The following is a 12,787-nucleotide window of genomic DNA, read 5'->3' on the forward strand; positions in this document are numbered from 1 at the left end:
TTACAGCCACCCCTAATGAATCGGATTTGGCTAATGTTCAACACATAGCATACTTATTGTTTAAATGTGGACAGCAGTTCCACGACAGTGCTTTATCCATAAAAGTAAGAAAACGCTGAGTCAGAGAATGTCCTCTAGAAACTTCACGGGAAATCAATCATGATGCCACTGTCACCACTATAGTTTCACTTTGCCAGCAAAACCTTCCCCATGCTTTAAGACAAAGAAGAAACATGCACGAAATTCACAAGATTATTTTACTAGAATTTAGGGGGAGTAGATAATGTAGTCAAGTTTTCACAAAGAAAATCTTCAGGTTGAACTCCAGCCAAATAAAAGAAAATTCAAGTTCTGGTTTCGTTCCCAGCTGGCCTGGGCATTGAAGCAATGCCCCCTTTTCTTGGCATGTACCTGTCAAAGGGTCAGTTTTGTGTCCACCTTTTCGTGCCCCTTGACCCTCTGCATCATGACTCGGCGATCCCAGGCATGAATTCTGAAAACCTTCTTCCATTTCTATGGTTTTCCTCACCCAGCTAAGGAGGCTGCTGGCTACCCACGAAACTTCACCAACCATAGGCTCTGGTCCACACAGCTTTCTTCTTAAACTCTGGGAGAACTCTCAAGGACAGCAGGGTGGCTAAGGGGACAAAAAAAAAGTAAAGTGAACTGTTGCATTTGGTGAAACTGCACTTGAAAAGGTCATTTAGATGGAAAACATGTCAGAACAGAACTTGACTTTTTCTTACTTGGCTCATCTTAAAGACTGAGAACTCCCATCAAGCCTTAGGCAGAATTTGAATAGTAGAACACGATTAATAAAATCTGGGGGAAAGGGTTTCTTTGTTGTTAAATTATTCTGCAACCAGTTAATAGGAAATTCTGCAGAGTTTAACAAAAACTGACTTCTGGGATGCTGGTACTTTTCTTTATCTGGGTGATGATTACATAGGTGTGTTCCCTTTGTAAAAAAAAGCTACTTAATCTGTGTATTTTTTTCTACATGAATGTGATTTTTCCATTAGGAGTTGGTTAAAAGGTAAAAAACAAAAATAAAAAACTGATCCTGCAATGAAGGTAGGTCCTTGCGGCTCAGTGGAGCGGGCATGACTGTGCTAATCTGTATTCAACTATGTGCTTTCAAGTCCGCACCTTTTCTTATTCATCACGGGTCCCTCAGGGATCAATTTAAGGTAGGCCAGCTCTGTGTAATTCCTCTAGGTCACTCATTATAGATCTTATTTTAGGATATTAATATAAATATATTGAAATGTCATTTAAAATAGGGAGGAGATGTAGGGAAGCCAGTTACACAATTCTTGTGTGTGACTCTAATAAGCCCTTGACTATCTAATCAAGTGAACGTGTACTTCCTTGACCCAAATAACTATTCTCCTCATCAGTATCAAGTTGTTTGCTATCTTCGTGACCTAAAACACTGTATGTTTGAAGCAACCAATGGTATTATAGACGTATGGCCATTAAGAATGAGTTCAGTCTTCCTGAGGCAAACAAAAAAAGAAAATCGTAGCAAGTCTCCAGGGACGGATCAAGTAAAGGTATGTCAGACCACTGCCACTGTGCTTGATCACAATCCACTTCCTACATATGCCCTTCAATATATGGGGGGTAGGAAGAAGGATCAGAACCAACTGGTTAGGGAATTCTTACTTGTTTGGCAACCAACAAATCATACCATACTTAGAGTAAAATATGGTCATCCTAAGACTCCAGGTTGGCCAGATAAATTACCACATGTGTAGGCCAGGAGGTGATTCTCCCAAGCTGAGACTTTCCAGTGCATTATCTTACAGTATACCGGGGGTCATCTCACCAACAGCCACTGGTTGGACCAGACCTCTGAGCCCTAAGACACAGATGACAGTACATGCAGTCTCAGGCCACAGAACCAACGCCCAACAGACTTCTCCGATTTGAGGAAAATAATGTACGTAATTTTCAGAGTAAGGTATTCTATGTTTGTGGTTCCTATAGTCATAGTTCAACAAATCAATAGAGAAGTATAAAAAGCACAAAGACTATCCAAACACCTGAAAGCATGAGAAATGTCCAATTCCCTTGGCAAAATACTACGCAGCTGTTACAAATACTATTAAAGAAGCCAATATAGGAATAGTTAAAAATAACTTTTAAATTAAAAAGGCAGAAAAAAAAAAGGCAGTGCTTCAAGTATCTATGTCTGTTTTTTCAGTTGCTTAATGATTTATAAATATGTTAGAACAACACTCATAAGCGGAGGGGCAAAAACTTCTTAGGAAAAAATTATCAAAATCGCCACTGGGCAATGGGACTCTGGATTCCTCTCTGCTCTTTCCTGAATTTTCTAAATTTAAATTAAAGTGATAGTTTGCCATCATAATAAAACATTTAAAAGCTATTTAAATAAAAGTTAAATTTAAAGGCACGGAACTCTTTTTAAACCCACTTTCTGCTTCAAAATGCCACATAATGGCAGCTCCAGATTACTTCCGTACCCTGAATTCAGACGAACCCTTTCAGGAGCCAATACACACGAGAATGCTATTTCCACAAAAGGCAAGCACGGGGGCTTTCGCCTCTGTTGGGCAGGCAGCACGGAAGTCATACCTTTTAAAAGATCCCTGGATTTTGCTGAGAGGCCTTCTTTAGGGCTTTCCATGATGCTGAAGAGCCAGTCAATGAACTAGGGTGAAAAAGAAGAGCAGTGTCAGTGTAGACAGTCGCACTATCAGTACAAGAGCGATCGGGCCTTTGGGTCGGTATACATGCACCTCTGTGCAGAGCTGGCAGACTGGCGACGGGAAGACCAGGCCTAAGAAACGGGGAAGCTGGACACAGCTCCCATTCAGCCTACGACCCAGCCAAGTCAAAACCCCTTTCTCAGCTACATACCCCGAGCCTGCTGTGGATTTTTTAAAAGATTTTTATTTATTTATTTTGACAGAGATCACAAGCAGGCAGAGAGGCAGGCAGAGAGAGAGGAAGGGAAGCAGGCTCCCTGCCGAGCAGAGAGCCTGATATGGGGCTCGATCCCAGGACCCTGGGATCATGACCTGAGCCGAAGGCAGAGGCTTTAACCCACTGAGCCACCCAGGCGCCCCCCTGCTGTGGATTTTAACAGTGAGGCAGACATGGGCCCAGTGGGCTTCCGGTGTGCCATGAACTTCCTCTCTCATCACTCCGAGAGCACAGAGAGGTGCCCAAGGCCACCCCCAGTGAATGGCAGAATCCAGATTTCAGCCCGGGTACATCTGACTTCAGAGCCTCGCGAGCCTTCCTTGCCTCCTGCTGCCTGACACTGTAGGCATCTAGGCCCAGGCTCACAGGGTGGGTGGTAAAGAAGGAAACACATCAGGCATGAGCCCCCGTTTCTAAAATCAGATATTCTGTAGCTGAGAACAATTTGTGCTCAAATGGAGTTGAAACAAGAAGTTAAAATGCAAGAGAAAGGCATAAAGTAATTTACTAGGTAGAACTGAGTGTGTTAACTGCAAATAAATCCTACAAATGAGGTAGAAACTCAGACTACTCAGGAGTTTGACTGATCTCCCAGGGTATAGCCAAAATTGGTTTTGAATTAGATGGAGGGTAATTTCATTAATGACTGAATGGTCCACTCTTGACTCACTAAAAAACACATACATTAGTCATAGGTACTGGTATTTTAACTTGGGATGTGGAGACTGGCTTGCAAGAAAGAGTCGGATAGAAAATATTCCTAATTCTCTGTTTTGATTAAATTAAAACCTTTTTTTCTCCATCTTGTTTTATAATATCTTACTGGTAAGTAAATAAATCAAGCACTACACACACCTAACAGACATAGACGTCTGCACTGTCATCCACGGTGATCACGGTGTCCCAGGCCAGAAAAAAACACAAGGGGATAACGCATTTGAATCGATTTTGATTTAAAATGAGACGGAAAAAACAAAACCTGGGACAATATGAATGCTTAAGAAAGCAAAGGCCTTTTAATTGAGTTGCTTAGTGGAGTTGTACAGGGCTAACCTGTGGGTCCATAGTTCAGAAATATTTTAAAGACTAATGTTCGGATTTTAACAATAAGCTACAAAAAGCTGGCATTAAGCTTTCAACCTCATCAAAATCCAGTTTTCATTAAATGGGATTCAAAAGAGAATCTTTCAATCAACTGTCTTAAAGGCTGCTCAGAGCCATGGAATGAGAAGCAGAGGAAGCGTATTTCCATGTGCTCTGTGCAACTGCTAGCTGTCTGGGGAAACGCAACATTAAAAACCAAAAAGGTGCTTCCTACAGTCTGGATTTTCCGGAGGGCTAGGGTGGTGACCTCTACACTTTCCCCATGTCGTCGAGCACAGGCTGGGAGCAGGGTGGGCCCCTGGAATGTGGCTATAGGGACCGAGTGAGCTTGAGGAACCCTAACTGGGCTATGGGAATGTGGCTGCTCCAAATGCCCATTTCCCTGACTTACCCCTGCGCATAACGGATCATTCCCAACCTTCCAGCTTTGAACTTGCCTTCCTATCTGTCCTCACTGTGACATTCTGAGCACTTGGAGCCTCACTCATCCCTTCACCCCCAGGATCAAGAACACATGTGCCTTCAGGATCCCAGGGCAAGTATAAGCTCTTCTTTCCGCCTCACCTCCAGCTGTAAGCAAGTTGCTGCTGTTGTCATTGCTGTTTTTGGCCAGCAGTCAGCCTCATTCTCTGAGGCTCTGCATCTGGCTGCGATTCGGGGCTGAGGATGAGAGCCCGTGGGGGTGATTCCAGTTTCACTTAACTTCCAACCTCAATTCTACAGCAGAAATCACGCAAGAGAAGAAGGCGGCCTGCCCTGACATGCAAGAGGCTGCCAACCTCACCTTCTGGGTCTGTTCCTTCCATGGTTCTTTCTGCAGCAGGAGAGGCATGCTACTGGGAAGGAGAGTGAGGGCCTCCTGCAGAGTGACCCTGTGCACTGGACTCCGGCCAAGGAAGCTTGAGGCTGACCCAGCTGGGCCATTTTCCCGATGCCATGGCAACCAGCTGGCACTGAGGCCAAGAAGGAGCGGGGCCGCATGGTCTGCCCATGTCACCACTGCGGCTGCGAAGAGCAGCAACAAGAAGTCCACAGCCTACAAAGGAAATGGAAACAAAGTTAGGTCACAGGTTTTAACAATTCAGAGTAACACATGTTCACACACACAGCCCCTCTCGGGATGATGCAACGTTATCTTCCCCTTCACCCCAGAAAGGAACCGGACTGAACAGAAACTCCATTTCCATGCCTAATGAAGAGACATTTCAGGGCTCCAGAAGGTTTTAGGGATCCTCTTTGGTAAGACAGAAGTCACAACAGTTTCATTATTATTACTCCCATAATGCAGGAGAAACCTTATTTCATTCCTATGCATACTGAGATCCAGATCCTCCTCTATTCTGGTGTTTCCAACGAGATTAAAGAATTTGTTAGGAGTGATAGGGAGAGGGATATTTAGAGTTATTGTTATGTGGCCAAAATGGATTTTTAAAAAGAGGTACAGTCTGATTCTACTTTTGAACAATAACAAATGACTCTCCCCAGGTATTTTCTTTTTCTGTTCTCATTACCTAATCAAAACATTTGGGAGGCGAACACTTGATTTTTATTCCATTAATGCTGAAACGTAAGCATGAAGACAAACTACCAACAAGCATTCTTGGAATAAGGGAGTCAGTCACAACAAATCATTAGGCATTTTTTTAAAACAATTTTTTCAGTATGTTTTGCCATGAATTGAAAGAGACTCACCAGGGTCTGGCTCCTGACCTATAGCTATAATTCCAAGGATTTGTTTAAATTTTAATTCCAGTGTGGCATTAGTTCAGGTGTGGGACACAGTGATTCAACAATTCCATGTCTTACTCAGCTGCTCTTCAAGTGTCGTCTTAATTCCCTTCACCTATTTCACCCATCCCCCACCCCCACTCTGGTAACCATCTGTTTGTTGTCTACAGTCAAGAGTCTGCTTTTTGTTTTGTTTTGGTTTGGTTTGTCTCTTTCCCCCTACTTTGTTTTGTTTCTTAAATTCCACAAATGAGTGAAATCATGTGGTATTTGTCTTTTTCTGACAGGCTTATTTTGCTTAGCACTTCTTCTCTAGTTCCATCCATGTTGCTGAAAACGGCAAGATTTCATTCTTTTTTATGGCTGCATAGTGTGTGTGTGTGTGTGTGTGTGTGTGTGTGTGTGTTCTCTTCTTTTTCATTCACCTATCACTGGACACCTGTGTTGCTTCCATATTTTGGCTATTGTTGATAATGCTACTATAAACACAGGAGTGCATATACCCCCTTTGAATTAGTGTTTTTGTAAATCTTTGGGTAAATACCCAGTGATGCGATTACTGGATCACAGAGTACTTCTATTCTTAATTTTTTGAGGATATTCCATACTATCCTTACAGTAACTACACCAGTTTGCATTCCCACCAACAGTGCGCAAGGGTTCCTTTTTCTTCACATCCTCACCAACGTTTGTCGTTTTCTTGAGTTTTTGATTTTAGCCATTCTCACAGGTGTGAGGTGATATCCCGTTGTGGGTTTGGTCTGCATTTCCCTGATGCAGAGGGATGTTGAGAATCTTTTCATATGTCTGTTGGCCATCCGTATGTCTTCTTTGGAGAAATGCTGATTCATGTTTTCTGCCCGTTTTTTAGTTGGATTGTTTGGGGGGTTTCTGGTGTTGAGTTGTAGAAGTTCTTTATATATTTTGGACACCAACCTTTTATCAGGTATGTCATTTGCAAATATGTTCTCCCATTCAGTAGGTTGTCCATTAGTTTTGTTGATTGTTTCCTTTGCTGTCCAGACGCTTCTTATTTTGATACAGTCCCAATAGTTTATTTTCGCTTTTGTTTCCCTTGGCTTAGGAGATATATCTAGAAAGATGATGCTGTGGCTGATATCAGAGAAATTACTGCTGGTGCTCTCTTCCAGGATTTTAATGGTTTCCGGTCTTACATTTAGGTCCTTAATCCGTTTTTTAAGCTTACTTTTGTGTTTGGTGTAAGAAAGTGGACCATTTTCATTCTTTTGCATGTGGCTGTCCAGTTTTCCCAACACCATTTGTTGAAGAGACTGTCTTTTTCCCATTGCATATTCTTGCCCCCTTTGCTGCAGATTAATTGACCATATAATTGTGAGTTTATTTCTGGGCTTTCGATTCTGCTCCATTGATCTATGTGTCTATTTTCATGTTAGTACCATACTGTTTTGTAATTACAGCTTTGTAATATAACTTGAAGTCTGAAATTGTGATGCCTCCAGTTTTATTTTTCTTTTCAAGACTGCTTTGGCTATGCAGGGTCTTTTGTGGTTCCGTACAAATTTTAGGATTATTTGTTCTAGTTCTGTAGAAACTGCTGTCGGTATTATGATATGGATTGCATTAAATCTGTATATTACTTTGGATAGTATGGACCTTTTAACAATATTTGTTAAAGTCTGTGAGCAGGGTCTATCTTTCCATTTCTCTGTGTCATCTTCATTGTCTTTCATCAATGCTTTATAGTTTTTTGCATACAAGTCTCTCACCTCTTTGGTTAAGTTTATTTCTAGGTATTTTATTATCTTTGGTGCAACTGCAAATAGGATTGTTTCTTTCTTTCTTTCTTTCTTTTTTTTAAAGATTTTATTTATTTATTTGACAGACAGAGATCACAACTAGGTAGAGAGGCAGGCAGAGAGAGAGAGGAGGAAGCAGGCTCCCCGCTGAGTGGAGAGCCCGATGTGGGACTCGATCCCAGAACCCTGGGATCATGACCTGAGCCGAAGGCAGAGGCTTTAACCCACTGAGCCACCCAGGCGCCCAAACAGGATTGTTTCTTAATTTAGCTTTCTGTTGCTTCATTATTGGTGTATAGAAATGCAACAGACTTCTATACACTGATTTTGTATCCTGCAACCTTACTGAACTCACAGATCAGTTCCAGCAGTTTTCTGGCAGAGTCTTTTCTATACACAGTATTATGTCATCTGCAAAGAGGGTGATTTTTACTTCTTCCTTACCAATTTGGATGCCTTTTCTTTCTTTTTGTCTGACTGCTGTGGCTAGGACTTCCAGTACTGTGTTGAATAAAAGTGGTAAGAGTGGACATCCTTGTCTTGTTTCTGACCTTAGCAGAAAAGTTCTGTTTTTCCCCCACTGAGTATGATGTTAGCTGTAGGTTTTTTACATATCAATTTCATTGCTGGTAATCAGTCTGGTAGGACTTCAATTTTTTTGCATTTATTGAGAGTTGTTTTGTGGCCTTCTTTTGAGATCTGTCCTGGAGAATGTTCCATGTGCACTTGAAAAGAATGTGTATTCTGCTATTTTAGGGTAGAATGTTCTGAATATGTCTCTTGAATCCATCTGGCCCAGTGTGTCATTCAAAGCCTTGGTTTCCTTGTTGATTTTCTATTTGGATGATCTGCCCATCGATGTCGAGTGGGGTGACCTTAAAGTCCCCTAATATTACTGTATTACTATCCATTACTTCCTTTATGTTTATTATTAACTGTTTTATGTATCTGAGTGCTCCCACGTTGGATGTATAGTTACAATTGTTATATCTTCTTGTTGGATTGTATGCTTTATGATTATATAGTGTCATTCTTTGTCACTTTTCTCTTTCCTGCTCAGCTTGATTACTTTCCATTACTCTATCCTCCTCTGGGTTGCTGATTCATTCTTCTGCTTCCTATAATCTGCTATTTATTTCATATAGTATATTTTTTATTTCATTTGTTTTCCATTTGTATTTCACTGTTTTTGATTCTTCTTTATCTCTTTGTTAAGGGTATCACCGATGTCCTCCCCTCTTTTCTCAAGTCCAGTGAGTATCTTTATAATCATCATTACTTTAGTGACACCTGGGTGGCTCAGTGGGTTAAGTCTCTACCTTTGGGTCAGGTCATGATCTCAGAGTCCTGGGATTAAGCTCCGCATCGGGCTCTCTGCTCAGCAGGGAGGCTGCTGCCCTGCCCCCCACCCCCGCCTGCCTCTCTGCCTACTTGTGATTTCTCTGTCAAATAAATAAATAAAATCTTTTTAAAAGTTTATAATCATTAAACTCTCTATCAGGCATATTATTTATCTCATTGTGTTTAGGATCCTTACTGTGGTTTTGTCATGTTCTTTCATCTGAGACATATCCCTATCTCCTCATTTTGTCTAACTCTCTACATCTGTTTCTGTGTTTTAGGAAAGTCAGCTATGTCTCCTGCTCTTGAAAGTAGTGGCTTTATGAAGAGGGCCTGTGGTGCCCTTCAGGGCACTTTCCCCTGTTTACCAGAACCTGGCGCTTCAGGGAGGTCTCCTATGTTGTTAGTGGGCCAGGCTGGTGCTGCCTTGTGCTTGAGTTGAGCCAGACCAGGTGTTTGGCAGAGATGCAATAGCACCAAACCACAGAGCACCTTCCCTGTGTTGTCCCCTGAGAAGCCTTCATTGGTGGGCAGGGCCCACGATCAGACGAATTATCTGTCCCCAACCCATGGTGGAGGCCAAAGTCTGACCAATGTGGTGCTTATCTTTCTCTCTCCCCAGGACAGGAATTACCTTGGCATGGTGCTGGTCCCTGTCCAGGCTGCTAGCACACTTTTCTTGTGGCTTGTGGCTTCAGTTTGAATGGGCTTTGGCCAAGAGCATATTGGAGGAGGCTGATCTGCCATGTGCTCAGGAGGGAGGTATGCGGAGCGCACAGGTTTGTGCACCAGGGAGAGGGGACATGACGCTAACTCTGAGACCACAGTGGCTGGGCCAATCCATAAAGCATACAGGGGTAGGGCATGTATTTTTACCAAGGTGCACTTGGGTTTGCTGTGAAAGGAGACCTACCACCACCATAGGGCCAGCCCATGTGGATCCACAAAGAGTGGGCAGGTGGGCACACAGCTTAACAAGGCATTTTTCCATCTTCCATGAGAGGGTACTGGCTGTCACCACCACTGCCGAGGCCCCACATAGTGCATGGTTTGCAAAATGTGAGCAGGTCTTCTCAGGGAGGGGATCCACAGCACTGGGACTGAGGCAAGCCCAGCTGGAGTGGGCAAATCCCCAGAGCTTGGGAGGAGTGGGAAGTCAGGGAGTAGTGTAAGCAAGTTAGGTAGCAAATGTGAGCACTAAACTGGTTCCTACAGGTGGCTGCAGGTGGCCACGTGTTTATGCTGGGAGGCAGGAGAGGGAAATGACACCTATTAGTATCTCTATTCCTGGAGGACACTCCCTGTGAACATTACCCCTCCAGGACAGGCTCTGAGATGAGCCTCTTCCTCCCTGTGCCCCAGACATTTCCACTTCCCTTTTTTTCTTTTTATTTTTTTCAGTGTTCCAAAATTCACTGCTCCTATGTTGTATCTCCACAGGCTGTTTCTTGTGCTGTCTCTTTAAAGGCAGGGACTCAGCTTCCTCTCAGTGGCCAGGCTCTCCCAGAACCCAACTTGCTGATTTTTAAAGTTGCAGGCTTAAGTCCTGCTGGTTGTAGTAAGTCACTAAACTTCACCCCCTCTAGTTTTCGAAGCCAAATATTATGGGGATCATCTTCCCCCTGTGGACTCCCCAGTACGATAGCCTTCTTCTTCCCCTTTTCCACACCCATGGTCCATTTAGCTCCCCAGCACATCTCCGCCCTTCCTACTCTCTTCAACGTGGCATCTTCTCTACATTTAGTTGAGGAGTTTGTTCTGCCAGCCTTCGGGTCATTTCCTGGGTTATTCACACTGACGTCTAGTTGTACCTGTGGGATGAGGTGAGCTTAGGGTCTTCCTATGCTGCCATCTTCTCAGCCTACATATTTCCACATGCATTTTTTAAAAAGATTTTATTTATTTGAAGGAGAGAATGAGAGGGAGAGAGAGAGCAAGAGGGGGGAAGGGCCAGAGGGAGAAGCAGACTCCCCGCTGAGGAGGGAGCCCAATGCGGGACTCTATCCTGGGACTCCAGGATCATGACATGAACGGAAAGTAGTCACCCAACCAAATGAGCCATCCAGGCGCACTCCACATGCATTTTAAATACTCTTTCTAGGATCCATCCATTCAGAGTTTAGACTACACACTTATAAAATGGTGGTAACAAGGGGCCCCTCTGAGTTGTTGGATTACTGTGATTCAAATTATACTTCTTTCTGCTTATCTGTATTTTCTAAGTTTCAAAAGATTTTTTGTAAGAAAACAGAAAATTAACAAAAACTTAGGAGATCAGAAGAAAAAGAAGACAGATTCTGCTAGTTAAAAAAAAAAGTTTAAAAGTACTCCTTAATTTCTTAAAAGTCATAATCTCACCAATTAAAATTTCAAAAATATATGCAACTCTTCAGAAAAGCTGGTCAGAACTTCATATGACATCCCAGGTTATACAAATTTCACTCACACAGTAAACAGGATACCTGTGAAACATGCCTACGGAAAAAATTCTACTGAAAAATGCCCAGTGGTTAGCAAAGTCAAGAAAATAAGAAGAGTGGGAACGTTCTATCTTCATTTATTAACCTTTTCCTATTTTAATTTACCCCTTATCAGCAGTTAACCTTCTGGGGGTCAAAGATCATTTTATCCCTCTCATGCACATAAGTACTGTGCAAACACAGATCATTTGCATACACTTCAGGTACCTCTTCAAACCAAACGTTTGAAGACATTCTCTGGGCCAGTGCAAAGGCCAGAGCCCTGTACCTCCCTCTCTGTGGGGTCAAGCACAAGTACACAGAACGCTGGGTTCCCTCATCAGCTAGTGTCTGTGTGTGCTCCTTTCAAGAAACTTATTCTGCTGAAAATATTTTTCCAAGGGCAGCCCTGGGTGTCTCCAAGAGACAGGCAAGCACATCCATTTCCTTATGACATCAGAGAATTATCTATCAGCAGCTTTACCCAAAGTAAAAGGAAGGAGGGGGTAAAACAAAGGCAAGCAGCAACTTCTTTGTCTTCTGGGAGAGCAAACATAAGTTCCACATTTTAAGGGAGCCACAAATGACTCCTCTAGACTGTACCTCATCAAGAGCCACGTTCTGAACAGATGTTGACTGGTACGCAACATTTCTGATATAACCCATCAGCTCCAGGAGCCATTCCATTCTCTTCAACACACCTGAAACAAAAAGAGGTATTTTCTTACCAGACCACAGTTTTCCTATGAAATGTCCAATAGGTCAGTACTAGCCACCATGATGAAAGCAGAACAGCTGAGGAGGATTCCATGAAACAGTAGCAAATCCTCTTGCCATACCTGAGACTTGGGATTTGGTAGGAGTTCTCTGGCACTATTCACATCAGATAACTGTAGTTTTGCCTTTATTTTCAAAAAATAATTTATTTTTCAAAAGTACACATCTGCTAATGATAAAATGCATTTGTTGGAGTTTCTCTCTCTTAAGGTTAAACACACTAGGAGAAATCTGGTGTGCCAGCTACCAGAATGTTGACTCTTGGCTAGTTAGTTGTTTTTATGGTCTTCTTTACTTACATGTTCCCATTTTATGCCAAAATCAAAGAGAAAACCTACCCAAAGACATCAGAAGAAAAATAAAAACCAGCTATTATATAGTAACTGGAGAACAAACGTTGGCATAAATACTGATTCTTCTGTTTTTATTTTTTAAAAATGAGGGTTCCCAGCACAATAAAGCTTACTTGGGAAGGCTGTCAAATTTCAGTGAGTCAGAGGAAAATGGGAACTAAACTGGAAGGCCAACTAGTTAAAACCAAAGACAATATCAGATTTATTTCAGTTTACTTCATGTTATCTTCACGCTTCCTTGGAAGTACCTAGTAGACTTCTCCCTGATAAATACACTTTTGATTTAGAGTGA

General features: G+C 42.4%; 1 protein-coding gene across 4 annotated transcripts in view; it reads right to left on the reverse strand.

Annotated features, from left to right (window-relative positions):
• Nucleotides 1-243: 243 nt before the first annotated feature.
• FOCAD (focadhesin) overlaps nucleotides 244-12,787 on the reverse strand; it is a 304,328-nt gene continuing 291,784 nt past the window's right edge. For 3 of the 4 annotated variants that reach the window (XM_032306228.1, XM_032306229.1, XM_032306230.1), the window contains 4 exons: nucleotides 11,969-12,066; nucleotides 4,844-5,095; nucleotides 2,605-2,680; nucleotides 244-637 (listed from right to left, as the gene is read on the reverse strand). In XM_032306228.1, coding sequence (XP_032162119.1) covers nucleotides 564-637; nucleotides 2,605-2,680; nucleotides 4,844-5,095; nucleotides 11,969-12,066 — 500 coding nt within the window. In that variant the 3' untranslated portion in view covers nucleotides 244-563. Of the gene's footprint in view, nucleotides 638-2,604; nucleotides 2,681-4,843; nucleotides 5,096-11,968; nucleotides 12,067-12,787 lie in introns of those variants that run through there. The other variant, XM_032306231.1, reaches the window with a different exon arrangement.

Source organism: Mustela erminea, chromosome 12 (genome assembly GCF_009829155.1).
Source record: "Mustela erminea isolate mMusErm1 chromosome 12, mMusErm1.Pri, whole genome shotgun sequence".
In the NCBI taxonomy this organism is placed as follows: domain Eukaryota; kingdom Metazoa; phylum Chordata; class Mammalia; order Carnivora; family Mustelidae; genus Mustela; species Mustela erminea.